General features: G+C 36.2%; 2 protein-coding genes across 3 annotated transcripts; one reads left to right on the forward strand and one right to left on the reverse strand.

Moving 5' to 3' along the window:
* Positions 1 to 2,066: 2,066 nt before the first annotated feature.
* Positions 2,067 to 8,714, forward strand: LOC148959971 (uncharacterized). Its single transcript, XM_089109510.1, has 11 exons — positions 2,067 to 3,812; positions 5,230 to 5,286; positions 5,834 to 6,008; positions 6,186 to 6,350; positions 6,436 to 6,468; positions 6,651 to 6,680; positions 6,787 to 6,816; positions 7,331 to 7,360; positions 7,603 to 7,632; positions 7,875 to 7,904; positions 8,449 to 8,714. The coding sequence occupies exons 1-11, from the start codon at positions 3,606 to 3,608 to the stop codon at positions 8,508 to 8,510; spliced, it is 849 nt and encodes a 282-aa protein (XP_088965636.1). The 5' UTR covers positions 2,067 to 3,605; the 3' UTR covers positions 8,511 to 8,714.
* Positions 8,715 to 9,093: 379 nt separating this feature from the next.
* Positions 9,094 to 18,339, reverse strand: LOC148959972 (uncharacterized). 2 transcript variants are annotated; one of them, XM_089109506.1, is made up of 7 exons: positions 15,187 to 18,339; positions 14,307 to 14,375; positions 13,591 to 13,950; positions 12,964 to 13,083; positions 11,761 to 11,937; positions 11,354 to 11,427; positions 9,094 to 10,908 (listed from the first exon to the last, which is right to left on the reverse strand). In XM_089109506.1, the coding sequence occupies exons 3-7, from the start codon at positions 13,916 to 13,918 to the stop codon at positions 9,922 to 9,924; spliced, it is 1,686 nt and encodes a 561-aa protein (XP_088965632.1). In that variant the 5' UTR covers positions 13,919 to 13,950; positions 14,307 to 14,375; positions 15,187 to 18,339; the 3' UTR covers positions 9,094 to 9,921. The 2 variants fall into 2 exon arrangements, with proteins under 2 accessions (XP_088965632.1, XP_088965631.1); XM_089109505.1 differs by having other exon boundaries at positions 13,591 to 14,375; positions 15,187 to 18,338.
* Between the last annotated feature and the right edge of the window lie 1,658 nt (positions 18,340 to 19,997).

Genomic DNA, 19,997 nt, shown 5'->3' on the forward strand with positions numbered 1-19,997 from the left:
CATTGTCATTATACTACTGCCGTTCCCGATCTTGGTCCCTATGGGTCAGTCATGCTCATTCTGAAGAGCATGACCTTCCATAGGGTACGCAGAATTTGGGTGAAAAAAATTTCATGGTCCTTTGTTTACATACAGATATGGCGTTTACTAGCAACTAATCACAGCACGAATTTACATCAAAAGTATTTAAAATTTTGTGGATTTGATTCCTAAACATCTTCCGTAGTCATTAATCTCGAGAATAGCTGCATTCGCCTTAATCCTCATTTGAGATTATTCAAGGGAGGACAATTTTAAAAAAATGTTTTGGTTGGGTGCTTATTCAGTTGGGAAAAAGGGCTTGTGCAAAGGTGGTGTCAATACGGTAGATTCCAGTCTTTGGGGTCTATAGAATACATGCAAAATGAGTGTAGGATATTCTGAAGAAATTTTGAATTTCGCCCAATCAGATTTAAGGAAATATAAGGAAATTCTTAATCAGGAAAAAATAAAATCAGTTCCTACTATGTTGAAGCACTGCTGCCTGGTAAGCTGTGAAACATTGCTGCAAGGGAGTGAGAAAAATCAATTGAAGCTATTTCCGAGAGATATATTGTTTATTAACTGTTACAGGGATCACATGCGTGTGGCTGAGCAATTGTAAACCAAAATTGTGATTGAAAACCAAAGACCGACCCTTATCGATGGAGAATCCTACTATTATGATGCTGATCATACTATAACTTGTTGCTGATGGAAGAACTTGTACCCTGAAACTTGCCTGTTGATTCAGTATTTCACCAAAATCCCTTGCTGATGGAATTTCACTCTTGAAAATTTCCTGTTTTGTCAAAATCACACAAAAACCTGTTGCTGATGGTTGGAACTTTACAATAAAAATTGCCTGTCTATTCTGGTTTATTCAATATTGCAACCTTACTTGTTGCTAAGGGACAAGCTTGTACTTGAAAACTTGCTTGTTTATTCAATATTTCACAAAAACCTGTTGTTGATAGGAAGAATTGTGCTCTTGTAAATTTCTTGTTTAGTCTATATTACAACAAAACTTGTTCCTTATAAATGAAATTCAAATTTTATCCTGCAAATTGCCTGTTATATGATATTACACCCCCGGCGGGGCATCTCACACTATCAAATGTAAGCACCGGTGTCTGAGGGTCCAGAAAATTGACCCTAATCTCTGATATTTGATTCCAATTTGATTCCCCTTTTCTTTGAAATCAAAGAAAATTTATACTCGTTTTCCTGAAATCAATTAGTTGAAATAAGGCGCTGATAAATTTATACCCAAACGAGGAACATGCGGAACAGCCTAGTAACAAGCGAAAAAACCCAGTAACAGCCCAGTAACAAGCGATAAAACCCAGTAGCAAGCGGGAATGTTAATTAATTGTTTAGTAAATATGTCAAACTGGGATGCAGTTCGAACAACAAATCTGCAAGAGACTATCAAGAGGCCGTCAAACACTTTTTTCCATACATTTCTTTTTGGTAGCTGGCTAACATTTCCCTCCTTTTAACATAACCGTATTTCGTGTATCAGAAAACCAGTGGTGTAGTGCTATCAAAATAGCAATAGGGCTCTTGTACAAAATGTTGCAAAAAAAATTGCAAAGATACAAATTTGCAAATTATCGGCATAGACAATAGTGGTTAGTGGTTCAGCGCCCTGAAGCCTCCTGAGCCTCCTCATCAATACACCCCTGCAGAAAACCTGTCGTTGTTGTTTTTCCCTCGAATCAAACAACGACAAGGCAAAACTGGTAGGTAAACTGGGGCCTTGAAAACCTTTGAAAATCAACTACAGAGACCAAACCGAACCTACTTAAATGCAAACAAGTTACCAATATATCAACTTTCAATGTTCGAATTTTACAGTCAATCCGGCAAATACATGAACTTGCTTAATGTTGACTATTACAATGTTGATATTATATGCATACAAAAGTATGGACTCTTCCATGAGGATCTGGAACTCAAGTGCCACGACGTAAGGAAAGGCTGGACACTTGATTCTGCATCAGCGTAGAAAAACTCATGTGATAGCACTATCGGTGGTGTCGGAATATTACTTAGCAGGCATGCCCTGAAATCTCTGAGTCTTGTGTTCATTATCTGTCTTGTAAGCTCATACATTGAAGACAACTGTTAAATGAATGGCTCTATGGACAATGGGAATTTCTTACCCTGTGAAAATGTCCCAAACAGCATGTCAATTGGAACTCTACATTTTCTGGCAAACATCAGCTCAACAGAACTAAAGCCAGTTAAAGAATGAACATATGTACTATAAGCAAATCCAAGTTCTCATGTCCATGTGTCCCAATCTCGTCTGTTATTACCTTCAAATTCTTTAATGCTGTGAAGTAATCTTCCACGATAGCATTTGACTGCTCCGTCAATCCATTGCTACGAGGGTTGTAACCAGTGGTGCAGACCTTGCTCACTGCTAGCTCTTTCATCCAAGTCTGGAGTAACTCAGATTCAAATGCAGGGTCGTGGTCAGAGAAAAGATGCCAGAGGTATTCGAATTTCAGACAATAATCAAAGACACTTGTAGCTGCTGTTGAGGCTGTGCAATTTTTTAACTGGGTACGCTTAAAAAAACTTTGAGAAATGGTCATTGATTATCAACAAATATATGTTCCTTCTTGCTGCGATAGGTAGTTCAACCAAGTAATCGATTGATATCAAGTCCAAGGGTCTCTTTGGCCATTCTCGTTGCCCCATACGCCCATGTCTCTTACCTAAACGCTTCACCCTGATACAAATATTACAATTACTCACAAAATCACAAACATCTCTATAAAGCCCTGTATGCCGGGGTGAAATATTAGTATTTCTTAAATTTAATCTATTTTGAAAATTTTATCTCTTTACATTGGATTCTCGTCGTCGCATTGCTTTGTTCCTGGATATCTTTCGTATTATTACTCATTGCAAGATTCACAGAATCGGGCGGTCAGCCTAACCTGCGGTTCTTCCTTCTTACACATCTCTAAAAAGGCCAGGCCACCAAAAATTCTCAAGGACTCTATCATGTGTTTTATAAATGCCAAAATGATATCACAAAACACTGACCTCCATGATAACAAAGTTTCAACAAATTTTCCTCTTCAGCTACAAACAATCTCTGAACATGTGTTTTATACGCTGCTGGAGGCACATCCTTCTCTGCACCAGTACTGGACTTGTAATTTATCATTTGCTGCATGTCTTAATCTTCCCGCTGCATTTAAACCTAATCAGAAACATAGTAATGCAAGGATTCAAGGGTGAATGCATTCATACTGGCACTTTTCTTAACTTGCTGCATGTTCTGTATATTACGGCTCAGAAAATCTGCAATCACATTGGCTTTACCTGGCAAATATTTAACAACAGCTCCCATTTCTTCCAAGTAATTTATCCATCAAAATCTCTTGTTCACCACATCTTTGAAATCTTTCAGAAATGACAATGGTTTATGGTCCCTGTAAACAATAAAAGAATGTCCCCGCAAATAGACTTTACAGATCTTTGCCTTTTTGCCTTTTTCTCAGTCTATCCTCGCTCCTAAAACGAACACAGTCTTCGTTTCTGTTTTCCCTTAAAACCAACAATCTATGCGTTTTAGGGTCACCAACCATATGAGCACAGGGAAACTTAGCTATACATTCTCAGGCACGAGGATGTTCGCTTTTGCGTCCTACGTTATCGAAGGTAACTGGCAATTCTGTTTTCGTTTTCACGAAAAAGCTATTGATTTAACAAGAAAATGCACCAAGCTGGGGAGTGGGAGCAATAGTCTTCTAAGCGGACAAAATTTGTCGGTAAATTTCTGAAATTTCGCTACTTTGTCGAAAATTTTAAGAATGCCCCCTCCCTCCCTCTCTTAAACACCGCTCTGCTTTCCTGAACTTCATATTGATAAAAAAAATTGAGCCGAGAGAGCTAAAACTTACATTGAAAAATTAGTTAAACAGCTTAAAGCATGTCAAGAGTTAGGTGGAGTGACACGGCCGGAGAGCTAGTGGCCACACAAGAGTAGGATTGCAGCTATTGTGCTTGCCTGTTGTACTTCAAATCTGTGGTTATGAATTATTGAGAATTTGCCCAGGTGCAGACTAGCATGTAGGCCTACTTCAAAATCCAGGTCAAAAAGGAGATTTTGTGGAAAATGCAAAGCTTTAAGTAGTATAAAAGTGACTAGACGACCCTTTACTCACCCCCACCCCCCCCCCCACAACACACACAAAAATGTACACACACTTAGCTCATGAAAAATTTTGAGCCAATTGACCATTGCTGTTCTGTGATATAAGTAAAAAGGCAAAGCCCTCCAATATTGTAACACTTATTTATTTTGCTTCTCAGGTAACCCTAATCAGCTTATTATTTTGAAACAGCCAACTTTTAATAAACTGGAAGTATCAGTTATGCAAAATCTGTGTTTGATATATTGCAGATGTTTATTAGTAACTGCAAATTTTACCTATTGATGTGGTAAAGATTCACAAACAATATTTTAAACCAGAATTTCATCTTGGTTGACCAAACAATGCGTAAAAGTAAAATAGCTAAAGCAAAAAAATTCAAGCCTATGCACTTTTAGGTTGAAATTAACTGAGCACACCGAAGTTTGAGGCATCACAAATATCCTGGAAGGTTTAGGAAGGGAAGGTTTCACATTATTATTTTTGAAAAGCTATGTTTCATGCACACAAAGTTTATGATCACAAAAAGTCTAAATCAGAGTGTATTGGGTATAGGGTGAATGTTGGTTGCTTAAGTCACATGCCTATTGGCAATACTGTCTTTAAGTCAATAAGGCCTTAGTTCCTCATACCTGTATTAGTCAGAGTGAGTCAGGGTATGATCCAAAGTCTTCTAAGCTTATCAGCATACAAAGACAGCGATACAACTTTTTGTTTGGGAGGGGGGACAGCCCTTATAAATCAGTGAATCAACAGCCATATTTTACAAAATAAAAGTATGTTACTTATGCAATGTAAGTTTTTGAGGGGGGCCAAGGCCCCTCCAGCCCCCTGTACCTTGGTCCTTCTCAGTAATATGTCTGTTTGGGTTTAGCATCTTTCTGCCATATAAGGTCAATTTCACAAGGGTAGTATCTGAGGTTTTTGTTTGTAACTGAAAGTATTGTAATTATTTTGTTTGGAATAGGAATTCACTTTATACCCAACACTGTCTTGTTTTTAACACATATCTGATTTAGATGTTTATTTGCAGCTATTTTTACCTCCTGATGCTTCATTTTTATGCTTGATTGTCACTAAAATGGCTGGGGTAAGAAATCTTTTTCATAATAATCTAAGTTTTGGAATTATGGACTGCTCATTTCATAATGGTATGTTGCCATTAATTATGTTTTGAGTTTCATGAAATATAATGAGCTAATCATTATAGGATCAATTTTGTTTTTACCTGTTATACTTATTGCCTGAATACCATGAAATATTTTTCTCTCCATCATCACTCCAAACTATTTTGTCTCCTATTAGCTTTGTAAATGCTAGTTAATTTCAAATTTCTGGATGTCTAATAAAATGATGGGTGTGAGTACTAGAATTCCTGTTTTGTTTTAAGAAAACTGCACTTGTAATCTATTCTAATCATATTTAAAGAAACATTAAGCTATTGATCATATATAAACATGGCACAACTAGATGTTTGAACATTTAAAAGATAAATCAAATGGTGCTATTTGCTGTAAGCTAAGGCCAGTTGTTGACATAGTTGAACAAATTTATCATTTCTTTTAACAAGCAAACTTACATATTAAACAGGGCAATTTAAGCAATTTTTAATCAAGTAGAGTTCTTTATCCTTCCAGGTATTTAGATTCTGCTCAAACTGCGGCATTGAGCAGCCTATTAGCAAAAAATTGTGTGGAAACTGCCAACAAAACCTTAGAAAACGCGAGAGTTTGGACAAGAAAACTTTGCTGGCTGAACGATACAAAAAAACAGCATTCCACTATTTGAAAGGAGCAATGAAAAAAAAGGCATGTTATATGTATATGTATACATACATACATGCATTGACAAATATATTCTGTTTTTGATGTTGACACATCTTTCCTTTTGTAAACATATTGAAAATTATTTCTGAATTTTCTTTGCACATGGGCCCACCTTTCAGAAATTGAGCATATGCTTTTACACAGTTTTGATTTCTGTAGGTAGATGCTCTTCATGCAAAAGATTGTGAGGTAATAGTAATTGGCTACCACCGTAATAAGCAGAGGAGCAATCTCTGGTCTTATAGCCCAAAAGACAGTATTGGTGAAAAATTTTTGGAGCATGAGTTTGGGGAATATGTCGTTAAACTGTTTGCTGAGTATTTGAAAGGTAAATCACAAATTCACTTTCATTTTCATTACTAAATCTCTTTAAACTATACAATTATAACTAAAAGACTCAGCTTTCCTTCTAGACAAAGCCAATGATACTGACTATTCAGAAAGAGGTTTGTGTTTATATATTAATTTTTCTACCTGTAAAATATTTGTTTTTTTAATCCTACATTTCACATCATATCAATTTTTTTAAAATGTTAACCAAAATCGTTTATTTCCATGCTTTTTGTAAGATTTTATGAAAATGTTGATGGAAATATTGTCAATTCAATGCTCCTTAATTTCCTTTTAGCATCTTCTGCAACATCATCAATATCGCCAGGTTTGAACATTTCAATCATTGTCGTTTTCATCCATGTATTTTGTTCGATCTTATGAGAATGTTGATGGAAATATTGTCAAGTCAATGCTCCTTAATTTCCTTTTAGCATCTTCTGCAACATCATCAATCTCAAGAGGTTTGAACATTTCAATCATTGTCGTTTTCATCCATGTATTTTGTTAGATCTTATGAGAATGTTGATGGAAATATTGTCAAGTCAATGCTCCTTAATTTCCTTTTAGCATCTTCTGCAACATCATCAATCTCAAGAGGTTTGAACATTTCAATCATTGTCGTTTTCATCCATGTATTTTGTTAGATCTTATGAGAATGTTGATGGAAATATTGTCAAGTCAATGCTCCTTAATTTCCTTTTAGCATCTTCTGCAACATCATCAATCTCAAGAGGTTTGAACATTTCAATCATTGTCGTTTTCATCCATGTATTTTGTTAGATCTTATGAGAATGTTGATGGAAATATTGTCAATTCAATGCTCCTTAATTTCCTTTTAGCATCTTCTGCAACATCATCAATATCGCCAGGTTTGAACATTTCAATCATTGTCGTTTTCATCCATGTATTTTGTTAGATCTTATGAGAATGTTGATGGAAATATTGTCAAGTCAATGCTCCTTAATTTCCTTTTAGCATCTTCTGCAACATCATCAATCTCAAGAGGTTTGAACATTTCAATCATTGTCGTTTTCATCCATGTATTTTGTTAGATCTTATGAGAATGTTGATGGAAATATTGTCAAGTCAATGCTCCTTAATTTCCTTTTAGCATCTTCTGCAACATCATCAATATCGCCAGGTTTGAACATTTCAATCATTGTCGTTTTCATCCATGTATTTTGTTAGATCTTATGAGAATGTTGATGGAAATATTGTCAAGTCAATGCTCCTTAATTTCCTTTTAGCAACTTCTGCAACATCATCAATATCGCCAGGTTTGAACATTTCAATCATTGTCGTTTTCATCCATGTATTTTGTTAGATCTTATGAGAATGTTGATGGAAATATTGTCAATTCAATGCTCCTTAATTTCCTTTTAGCATCTTCTGCAACATCATCAATATCGCCAGGTTTGAACATTTCAATCATTGTCGTTTTCATCCATGTATTTTGTTAGATCTTATGAGAATGTTGATGGAAATATTGTCAAGTCAATGCTCCTTAATTTCCTTTTAGCATCTTCTGCAACATCATCAATCTCAAGAGGTTTGAACATTTCAATCATTGTCGTTTTCATCCATGTATTTTGTTAGATCTTATGAGAATGTTGATGGAAATATTGTCAAGTCAATGCTCCTTAATTTCCTTTTAGCATCTTCTGCAACATCATCAATATCGCCAGGTTTGAACATTTCAATCATTGTCGTTTTCATCCATGTATTTTGTTAGATCTTATGAGAATGTTGATGGAAATATTGTCAAGTCAATGCTCCTTAATTTCCTTTTAGCATCTTCTGCAACATCATCAATATCGCCAGGTTTGAACATTTCAATCATTGTCGTTTTCATCCATGTATTTTGTTAGATCTTATGAGAATGTTGATGGAAATATTGTCAAGTCAATGCTCCTTAATTTCCTTTTAGCATCTTCTGCAACATCATCAATCTCAAGAGGTTTGAACATTTCAATCATTGTCGTTTTCATCCATGTATTTTGTTAGATCTTATGAGAATGTTGATGGAAATATTGTCAAGTCAATGCTCCTTAATTTCCTTTTAGCATCTTCTGCAACATCATCAGTCTCAAGAGGTTTGATTATTGGAATAACTGTAGACAATTCTTTCATTTTTTATTTTTCTTCCTATCAGTAAAAATGATTCAAGCCTATATTTTTTTTACCGAATTTATATATTTGTTATTAATTATATTGTTAAGGAGTTTCGTATTTCGTTGATGGTAATCCTGTTGCTGTTGGGAAAGTTTTGCCAAATATGAAGCAGAGTGATGGTGCAGTTATTCCCCCAGATCACGTTTGCGTGATGATTTTGGCTGTAACAAAGAAGATTGCTGCGCCAATTTGTTTCGATACCTCTTCCGAAGAAAAGAAGTTCCTGACCCCAGGCGTTTGCTATGCTCTTCCAAAAACATTTATTTTTTGTAACGTTGTTCGTGATGGAAAATTGGCATTTAAAGCATTAAACACCTGATATCTCTTTGTTGCTTATTTTTATATTTTTTTGAAGTGTATTGGGCTGTAGTATATAGTTTTTTATGTTTGAAGTAAACGCTCTTTAGGGTAAAATGAAAGCTTTTTTTGTAGATATTGAAATTTACTGAAAGACTCGCGTATTAATTCCCCAGAAAATTGGATAACTGATAACGATTTTTAACACTGCATACGTTCCTTCTTCTTAACAGTTTGTTTATACTGAATGATTAGAAACTAAACCAAACAAATTCTGACAGTTTATTTTTAACATTATATTCTTGAGATTACAGAGCGTTTTAGACATTATAGAGCGCTTTGACTTATAAATGCTTACAGCCTTTAACTTACTCACTCACATCATAGAAATTACATTTTGAAGAAAACTCCATTATTAAATTATAATCCTTTACATATTTAATCAGTGACCGCAAAGATAATATATACTGAAATCGAACGAATACAGATAAACTAAAAAACACATTAACACAGAGCAGAGATGTATAATGGTTTTATCTAATTAATCTAGGCTTTACTTGGAATGTAGTCTATTTTTTAATAATGAAACAATAATTTTTACTGCAAATAAAATTTCTACGTAATTATTCTACAACAATAGCAACAAAATGCAATTGGTTAGGGCCACTTTACGATGTAAATCAATGGAAAGTGTAATTTATATAAAGCACACACCATGTCCGGTGTATTCCTATTGATTTACATAAGATGATCAAACTAACGAAGAGTGTTTATTGTCTTTCTTGAATTTTTGCTCTTGAAAGTGGTAAAAATCAACTTCATGGAAGGAAGGAAAAATCAACCAAATTTGATACCTCGGTTTTAGGTGTAGAGCTAAGTGACCTGTTCTTTAAGTAAACGCACAAGATATGGAAAATCAAATTGAAGCGTAGGTCTTCGTCAGCCTGTACGTTCTAAGGGTGTGATGTGTATTTTTGTCAAGATGTGGGGTTTGAGAAACTTTACTTAGAAGCAGAAGTAGTTGGTCGTTGGGAACCAGAAAGGATTCGTACAATAGCAGAAGATATCTTTGTTAATACAATAACATTTCCTTATATTTAATGAAATCGTAAAAATGTCAAGTTTCCATACACATTATCCGGAAGCTCCATTACCTCTGCCACCCAATAAATAAATGTGTCCAATTCTTTTTCGGCACAGATATGAATAGCTCCTCCAGCTGTACCACCGTAAAAATGTGAATGTGTGTCTACAAAAGCAATCTTCTTTCCGTCACTGCAGAATACAGACGATTTCTCATTGCAAACGAATACTATTGCAAAGGGCTTCTTGAAAAACATCAAAAACTCCAACTGCCCTCGCAATGTCGACATGAAATGCTCGTTTTTTACCGAAACAGGCTTTTCCTCCTTCACAGTAAATGGTAACAATTCAGTCATACTTTCCGAGACTTCAGTTATGGAGCAATATCGATGAGGTAGGCTTCTGCGACACTTGTCGTAAATTTCATTTCCTTTAGCCATCGCTTCGTAAAGAATTTCGTTGAACTTTTTTTGTATTTGTTCTTCAAAAGGCCCAACTTCAATTTTTTCCTTCAAAAACAAGAAAGCAAAGATGACTGCAATGAAGGAGCAGGCATTACTGCCATTGCGACCATTGATAGTATTTTGGGAAAAACTATCTTCGTACATCAGAAGAATGCAGTCTTCACCCTTTCCGAAAAATCCCCCACGCACGATTTTAGGGGCAAATGAGAGGCTTCTGCGTTTGATCTCGATTGCGCGGAAACTACATTCCGTGTCTTCATCGTCACCATCGTTGCTATCGTCACCATCAATACTATCATCACACTCAACGTTTTCGCTACTTTGCAAATCGGCCGGTTGAATTTCCGATGGCTCTTGCCCTTCAGGTTCTGGTTTAAGAAACGTAAAACCTGTATCCTCTGTGCCTCCACTGACATGGGAAAAGGTCTCGTACCCCTTTCGCAGCTGGCTTTTCGCAAAATCGATGCCTTTGTTTAGAATCGACAAAAGACCACCACCTCCTTCACTAGCAGAAACACTATATCTTTTCGAACAATCCTTGTAATATAAAAAGCAAGAATTCAACCATTAAATTCACAAAAAGTTGCATCTCGGTCCTTGGATATAGCTATACTTATAACTTACAGATTTTCTTTTAGAAAACATAGATAGAACTTAGGGATTTAAGCCAGTTGTGTAGGTTTTGTTGGTTTAGGAGTGTGAACCTACAACGTTTAAATTTAAGCTGCGTACAATGCCTTTAGTAAAATCAAAGCGATCTTGTGGACAGGACAGAGCTGAATGGTATTCGAAGGGAACATGCGCCCTGCCAAAGCGGATTCCAAATGGACTTGGATCAATAGGGTGCTTTCAGCATAAAGTGCAAAACTGAATTGTTCTGACATTCTATTGAGAATGTGACCAAGTTTCTATTTCAGCTTTGTACTATAAAAATAATATAGTCAGCATTTTAACTATGGTCTAACAGTTTCAGATGACTTACTCTTCTTCCCTGAGCTACTTCTCCGTTATCTTGACAGCCAACCTCAGCTTCGCCTTCAATTGTTACTTTCGGGTCTGTTTAAAAGTTGACAAAGATATTATTTCAAGATACTGAGTGTTAAATTATCATGCACCCACTCCATTTTCTACAACTAATATGCATTAAGAAATTCCAATTTATTTTTGAAATCTAACGGCAAATGGTAGCATCAAAATTTGCAAATAAATTCCAAATAAATCTTATCTAGACCCTTCTATGATACCGGGGAGATTTTGCAAAGCTAGATCAATGCAGAATAATTTTGGAGCGAGCTGAGTACCCCGAAGTCAAAGAAATTTTAATGTGCCCCCTCCCTCTAGATATTACCACTGATAAGAAGATGCAATATCAAAAGATGTAATGCCCACCCTTGTTTGTCAAAGTTTCAAGAAAAGCCGCTTTTCTCTCTTCGAGTGATGGAATCACTTTGTCGGCATAGAACTTGAGATAGTTTGCCATCTCCAAAGCTAAATGGTCCAGTTCTTCCTTGCATCTTTCGTCAAACATCATGCGCTCGACAACATGTCTCTTAGTGGCAATCGAAACTGTTACAACGGAAGTTGTTCAGAATTTACATATTAAGAATATGGCAAGAAACAAGCATTTCATATAAAAAAGGAAACACATTCCTGCACGGAAAAATGTGATAAATTAAAAAACCTAACTTGAATTAACAGTTTAATTTTTGGGTTTGGCTTATGGGTGTTTAAATAAGATTATATTCAGTCAAGGATCAGTTATTTGAAAGCACTGAATCAGGTACGCAAAAATATTTATTGTTTGCAGATTTTGCTGATCCTAAATTTGGCTGGCTATCGAATATTTATCCCAAATAGCCCAAAGTTGATATTTTCCCCCCTCTTATCCATTTTCGTTTGTTCACCACCAAAATTATCTGCGACAATAAGGCTGCAACCCAAGGTGCAAATTTTTAGACCCGATGAAGTAAAACATGAGCAACGAGACATGCGTTAGACACGAAGGGCAATCCCAAACCTTCACGGGAAGGAAATCTACGACTCTCTTGCAGTGGTGGAGCCAAAGGGGGGGCAAGGGGGCCAGAGTCCCCCGTCGGAGCTGCTTAGTCCACCCGTCGGAAGATATACGAAGAAAAGTTAAAAATTTGTCAGAGCAAGATTCTGCTACCGTTTTGTAGAATTTTTACAGAAGAGAAGGAGTAACTGACAACAGAGGTCCCATTGAGCATAAATGTTCAACCAGGTAACTCCTAAGTAATTTACACACAATTTCAGGGAATCGATGAGTCAAATAACATTTATAAACATGATATATCCAAGCTTTCTGGAATCGTTGTAGAATAATTGTTTGAGCATCAAATTGTAAAATGAACTGATTTAGGGGCTTGAGAAACAATAGGAGTGTAAGAGTTAATGATGCTGTAAAGATGAGTAACATATCTGTAGTATTAGAGATATTGAAATATTGCAAGTATGGTTTAAATGCAGCCAAAAGGCAACAAACACTATAAATTTTCATTTTGTGATTTCATATAATCTATTATAAGCTATACAAAATATTCTTCTTTTGAAAAGAAGTCCAGGGGAGAAAACCTTTGTGAGTAATGACAGTAACAGGAAACCCATCATTATGTGTGAAGTAGTCTTCATCACTGCTGTAAGTATCTTCGCATGAAACACACGAGAAATGGCGCAGAGGTAAATATTTGCACCCTAAAATTTATAAAAAATGAGTACAACAATATTTAGTAGACTAGAAATACAAAATGCACTGTATCTACTGAATACAATAAGCTTTTTTTAAAAAGAAAATATTCGCATAAGCATTCTAAACACTGAGTGGCTTTCATCAATAAAGGACAAAGAAATTTATAGATATTTTGGTGCGACAAAGGTGAAGCTAGGAATGAACCTGGCCTAACATCTTAAAGGAACAGGAAACTACTCAAAGGTTCTGTAGATCCTATCCAGTTGCATGTTTTATCTGTTCTTCAAAAAAAGAATGATGTGTTATTCAGAACTTGTAAAACATTGATTCTCTCCAAGGTTGATTCCAATCATTATCAGCTGAAAAATTGCACAGCTGCAGTATCAGCAAGTTGATTACAAAGATACACCAGTTACAAGGTGGCTGATAAATAGGTCAATCACACAATGGCTTATAAAACAACTTTTTAAAAAATTAACAGATCCCTGGAATATGTAATAGCTGATTCATACGTATTTCTTTCAACTGGTTTTCCTTTATTGTTACATAAGGAGCTACTGGCTGCAAAAAACCATTTGTTGCAGCAAGTCGATCATGGAGTGGCTGATTGCAGTGAACAGTTTCATCGCAATCTGAACAACAGCAGGCAACAGGAGAGCAATCTGTACAACATATAACTGCTGCATTGACGTGGCATATCTGGCAAACACCGAGATTTGCATCAAAATGTTTTACAACATTTTGAAAAAGAGTGCTCCTTTTTGAGTCCCAGTTTTCATTTTCTGAAGCAACTCTTGACGACCATGACTGACTGGGCTTTCCAATATTTTTTGAAAACATAGATCTGCATTTTTCAAGGACTTCACTTAATGCTAAAATATTGCAAATAATATAAGAATTAATGTGTAGGAAGAAAAATGTAAGAATGAGTAAGATATCTCCTAGATACACTATAATCATTGCACAGTTATAATCATTAAAGAAAAAAAGCAAGGATTTTTATGTTCAAATTGGGAATGGATATGATATACATAAAGAAAACTTAACTTTTGACACCCTAATCTAGATTCTGATAGAGAAAATTTCAAAAGCTTCAATACAACAGTTGAAGGTTATGTGCAAATTGAAGTATGCAAAGATGGATAAAAGAACCAAAACACAATAAATTTGTTTTCTCAGGCATCGATTCTACAGTAAAGATTTGGAGAAAATTTCACTTATTCCAAACCTTTATCAGGGATAACTTCCTGGTTACTTTCAGACCTGAAATTCTGGGCTGCAGATGGTCCATTGTCATCTGTTTGATAAAAAGTGAAACACAAAATAACTTAAAGCTAAGCACAAACTTTCTATCTTCAATTGACTTATAATTGCCATGGAAACATATTAGAAAGCTGAGAAAAGAGGACAAATCATCTAATGAACAGCAATTAAAATGGTTTTCATATTGAGGTCAGTCAAGGCCCCCTCGTCACTACTTCTTTAGCATCAGGTTCTGAATAAACCCCCTTCTCTCCCTTTTCAAATAAAATGTCTTTAATATTATGCTGTCTAACTTGAAAACACAGTTCAAGGTACTGGTTGAAGGATTAATAAGAATTGCTGTATACTGGGTTTGCTTGCTCAACTTCAAACACATCCACATTTAACTAATGTTAGGTTAGGATTTTACTATAGTTTATCGGTGTATATCTGGCATGAGACTCACAGGCCCTCGTTTGCAGAGTGTGGCTGATTTTGATACATTTTTGGCTACACAAACAGCTGAAATTCCGCAAAAATCACCCTGAAATTCCAGGTGCACCAATATAATTCAATACATTTTTAGATGTGCTCTAAGCACTAGCATGTCTGCATCTTGAGTTGAAATTGCTTTGCTCTGCAAACTGGCTTGAGGCTCAGGCATTGATTTACTCTTATTGTCGAAGATATATCATGAAATGGTTTGCTACTGCATTTTATTTATGAGAATAATTTTGACGAGACGTCTTTTGGAACTTACAGCACGTCCATTAGAACCCATGTTTGGTATCACAATTTTTATGACCTTGAGAGTGCTCTCAGCAGGTCGTTTAAAAAAGATAAATACAATAAAACTGCAACATCACCTTCTGTCTCAAACCAGTCTGATTCGTAGGGTCTGTCTGCGTTCGTGTTGTACCCTCTCTGTTTTCTTGTAGCGTAGGCCTCTCTCTCTTTACGGTTCCGCCCGCGTCTGATATCTGAATGTTTTTTGTTAAGTCACAGATAACATGATATTTTTTCTTTTTCTTAAAATGCTTCTTTGAGCAATTTTTAAGCTTCTCAAAAACTTTCTCGGCTCGACTCTTACTGCCAAAGCTTCGGTCCTCTCCGTCCGCCATTCCAATACTACAGACAACCACAACCACTGGTATCGATGACACATTAAAAACGCATAGATTGTTGGTTTTAAGGGAAAACAGAAACGAAGAATGTGTTCGTTTTAGGGACGAGGACAACCTGCTTTTTCTGCAACCATCCGCGCCCATGAAAAACCGCCATACAAAATTAATTGGCACCCACCAACTCCACAAACAACCAGCATTACGATCTTTTAGGACATAGAATGTTGCAACTCCATAGAGAGATTTTGTTGAGATCGTAGATTCAAATTTCCCCATGAAACAAACTGGTTTTGAAGCATTAAATTAAAAAAGCTTTTACTTTGATTTGTTGTAACTTGATTCCGTGCATCTTTTCGAAAGTATTTCTATCGATAACGTTGATTGTGGATCCGGTATTCAATATCATGTTGAATTTCTGACCTTCGATCACAACATTTAATACAGGGCTGCATTTTGATGATTTGTCGTTGTCATTTGAGACCGTATACAAATACTCCTCGTTACTAGAATAATTCTTAATGCTGTAAAGGTCTCACCGCTGCGTGTGTTTTGCGGGAATGTGCAGGACGTCTTTGTTTCTGCTTCGAGAATTTTGAGCCCCTACAAACTGATGGAAAGTGGTTCGGTTTTTTTGCACTTGGGACAGGTTTGTGTTTATTGCACTTGCGATAAGTAACAAAGGCATTGATTTTTGTGCGGCCATTCTCTTTCACAATTGTTGCAAGTCTTTTTAAAAGACTTTGATTGCAAACGGTGCGTTTTTTCCGTGTATACGTGGATTTTTTCTAAATCTCAGGCTTGATACGAACTGGTTTCATCCTGTGTTCCATCGATTGGAATGTCTTTAAGGGTATATGTAGGGTCACGCAGAGTTCGGCGTCTTATACGGGAAGATCGATCCCCTATTATTATTTGCTCCTCCATTTCAAAGTCTACATCTTCGAATTCGCATGTACTGGGTATCTGCCTGAGTCGTGTATGAAAGGTATCGAGCGATTCTTGATCTCCCTGACGAGTTTCACGAAAACGATAAACTTCATAACGCCGATTTTTCTGCGGCTCGAAGTACTCAATGAGCTTGGCTTTTGTTGTCGCAAAGTTGTCTTCATCCCCTTCTCCGTCGATATCACTCAACTGATTAAAAATTTCACGAACTTTGGGTCCAGCTTGATAAAGTAACAAGGCCTTCTGGGGCTTAGCGTCTCGAATTCCGCTAAGCGTCAAGAAATGTGTCAAAGTCACATAGCCAAAGTTTCCATCTGGCAGCAACACTCGCTCCAAGTTCTGCATTCGGTTTGAACGATGGTAATGGATTGAGTTGTACAGACATTTTCGTCGCTAATGTTAAGATGTGAAGGAGATAGAACAGTGCATGGGTAGAACAGAACAGTAAGATAACTTTATATTAACTTCAACGGCCTACACATATAACTGTAATACTGTAATCTGAAACTCTATATAACATGGGTCACATGAAGTAATGCTCCTGCGCATAGTCTATTAGGTTACTACACCCTTTAGCCCCCTAAAAATCATCTCGCTATAAATATTGAAGAGATAAGGAAGACGAATTTCAAAGAAGACGGATGTCTTTCCCAAATAGATCAAAACATTTTAGTAATTTTAAAAGTTCTTCATGATTCACTTACAAACCCTTACAAACTTAGAGTCATTTGCACAAAGTGTCATATGAAACCAAATTTTCTGTTTTTTCTCTAACAGTTTCTGTCTTTTCTGTAAATCTCAAGATTTCTGACACACGAAACTGCACCCATTGCTTCCACTCTCCCTGATCATATATCCAGTGAAGAGCGGTTTTGCTGTCAAGCCAGTACTTTACCTTGTCAATGGTGACTTGTGAACACAGTGCTTTGTAAACATTATCCATGAGGACAGCTAAAATTCTGGCAGACATTAACTGAAGACGTGGAATGGTAAGATCTTTGAGTGGAGCTACCCTTGCCTTAAAGCACAGAAGCTTTGTATACCTGTCTTTTGTTGTTACCCAAACAAGAAACACTACTGCACAGTATGCCCTTTTGCTAGCATCTCCAAATCTATGCAGTTGACAGCTCAATAACTTACCTTCATTTTCATCATACACACATCTTGAAATTGTTAATGTTTTCACCTCATTTAGCCCATGTATCCATTCCTCCCACTTTGCAACCTTGCTCTCAGGGATTGGGTCATCTCACTCAAGCTTCTCTTTGCAAAAATCCTGAAAAAGAATGTTAGCTTGCACCCCTATGGGGCTTGTTAGACCTAAAGGGTCAAATGACATAGCTAAGGTGCTCAAAATGCCTCTCTTTGTGGGCCTTTCTACCTGAATATTTTTAGCCATTTTTGTCAGGTCAAATTCAAGTGTGTCTTTCTCGTTGTCCCAGATTATACCTAAGACTTTGGTCTTCCCCCCTGTTTCCTGCAGAGGTCCTAATGATTCTTTGGCAAAGGATTGCTCTTCTTGGGAATCTACACTTTCACTTCCTTTCTCTTTTTGCAGAATCTGCTTCCTAAGCTCAGCATTGTTTGTTTTCCATTTTCGTAGCGAAAATCCCCCTTTCATCATTCTCTCTCTTGCCTTACAAAAAAAGGGAATATGCTTCTGCTGCATTAGGGCAACCGGTTACAAGGTCATCAACAAAGAAAGACTGTGACATTTGCGTGACAAAGTCTGGGTCAGAATCCTGAAAGGAAGAAAGATTATGACGCAAAACAGCATTCAAAATGAATGGTGAGCTCCAAGGACAACAGAATTAAACTTGAGCACAATGATCTTTGGTTTTTCTTCACTGATGTCATCTAACCAGAGAAATTTCAAACAATCGCGATCTTTAGCATTTACCTCAAGGTTGAGAAATGCTTTTGCAATGTCGCCAACAAGAGCTACTCTTGCATCTCTGAACCGCGAAAGAATATCAAAAATTAATGGTGTCAATGATGGAACCACATGCAAGCAGTCATTTAAGGAGGTTCCTGTATTTTTATCTTTACAAGAAGCATCGTAAAAAAACATTTCAAGGAAAGTTTATATTTTCAGTTTCCTTTAAAAAAAACTCCCTCCCTTTCCCCCAAGTCAATGTTGAATGCGTGATTTTGAAGAAGAAATGATAGAACTACAAATCCAACATTGCTTCGGGGTAATGAGGGGGATTCGAATTTACAGGGGCAAGGTAAAGTAAAAAATTACAAACAATTTTGTCCCAACAATTTTGTCAGGGATTGTACGAAGATCTATACCACCACTCAAAAGTTGTTTGATGACCAAAAAAGGTTGTGAGCATCACTTTGTAGCAGGATTTTAACATTAGTGCAGAAAAATTTGTGCATTTCTAACATTTTACTCTAATGGACCAAAAATTCAGGAAAACTTTTGCAGAGAAAAGCAAAGAAAAGTGTAAATGATGAAACACACCACAAAAAAGATGACGCTCATAATAAACAAGCACCTATTGGGATATAGAAATTATAGACAGATATAGAAAGACATTCGATGCTGAGGTCATATTATTCTTACTAAACTTCAATATCGTTTTTGACTCACACATAAACGAAGCACGAAATTGATAGTGTCAAAGAAGGAGCCTGTTTAAAACCTTATATCAGAGCACATTAAAAATTCAGAGCGAAAAAATCTTCAAAATCATTTCACCAGTTTTGAATTTGAATCATACAATTGTATGGTCAAACAAGAGGGCCCAGAAACTAAATTGAAGACAATTTGACATTAACTTCTCGAGTTGTTTAACAATTAACATTTACTCTTGTGGTAGTGATTTGGATGGAATTATTGTTGGCATAGAAGAAGATCTATGTCAAGCTCTAAAATGGTTTGAATCGAACAGCATGGTAGCTAATCAACCTAGGTTCCAGATGATGGTCCTTGGAACCAAAACTGATTAAAAAAAATTTTTATTGAAATAAATGGAAATACCTTATACTCATCAGACAGCGTTAAACTTCTATGCGTCACAATCGATGCTGGCATTAAATTTGACCAACAAATCAAAACCCTATGTCATAAAATGAATCAAATTGGAAAGCATTTTCTAGGGCGGCTAACTCCCTAGATATAGGCAAGGCAAAATTACTATACAATTCCTTTCTGTTATCAAATTTCAACTATTATCCTCTCATTTGGATTTTATGTGGAAAGCAATGTAATAAGGAGATAAATCGAGCTAATAAACGTGCAGTACGCGAGCTGTTTTGTGATTATAAATCCACCTTTGAATGACAGAGATATACAAATCATTAAATTATGAGAGTCTCTCATTCATGAGAGAGTTTTACGTACAGAGAGAATTGATTTATAATTTGGCAATGAAAAATACGCTGCAACTTTCGCCTACCAAACGTTATCATTTGGGATAAATTCATTGGCATTCCGGGGGAGCATTTTCTGGGACACCTTGCCTGATACGATAAAAAATGTGGAAAACGAAGCCAAATTTAAAAGAGGCATATATGCCTAGAATAAAGACAAATGTAGCTGTAAAATATGTAAATAGGTAGATTAATATTGAACTATTTCATTTTTGTATATAAATAGT

Source organism: Rhopilema esculentum, chromosome 7 (assembly GCF_057945365.1).
Source record: "Rhopilema esculentum isolate cy_ngs chromosome 7, ASM5794536v1, whole genome shotgun sequence".
Lineage (NCBI taxonomy): Eukaryota > Metazoa > Cnidaria > Scyphozoa > Rhizostomeae > Rhizostomatidae > Rhopilema > Rhopilema esculentum.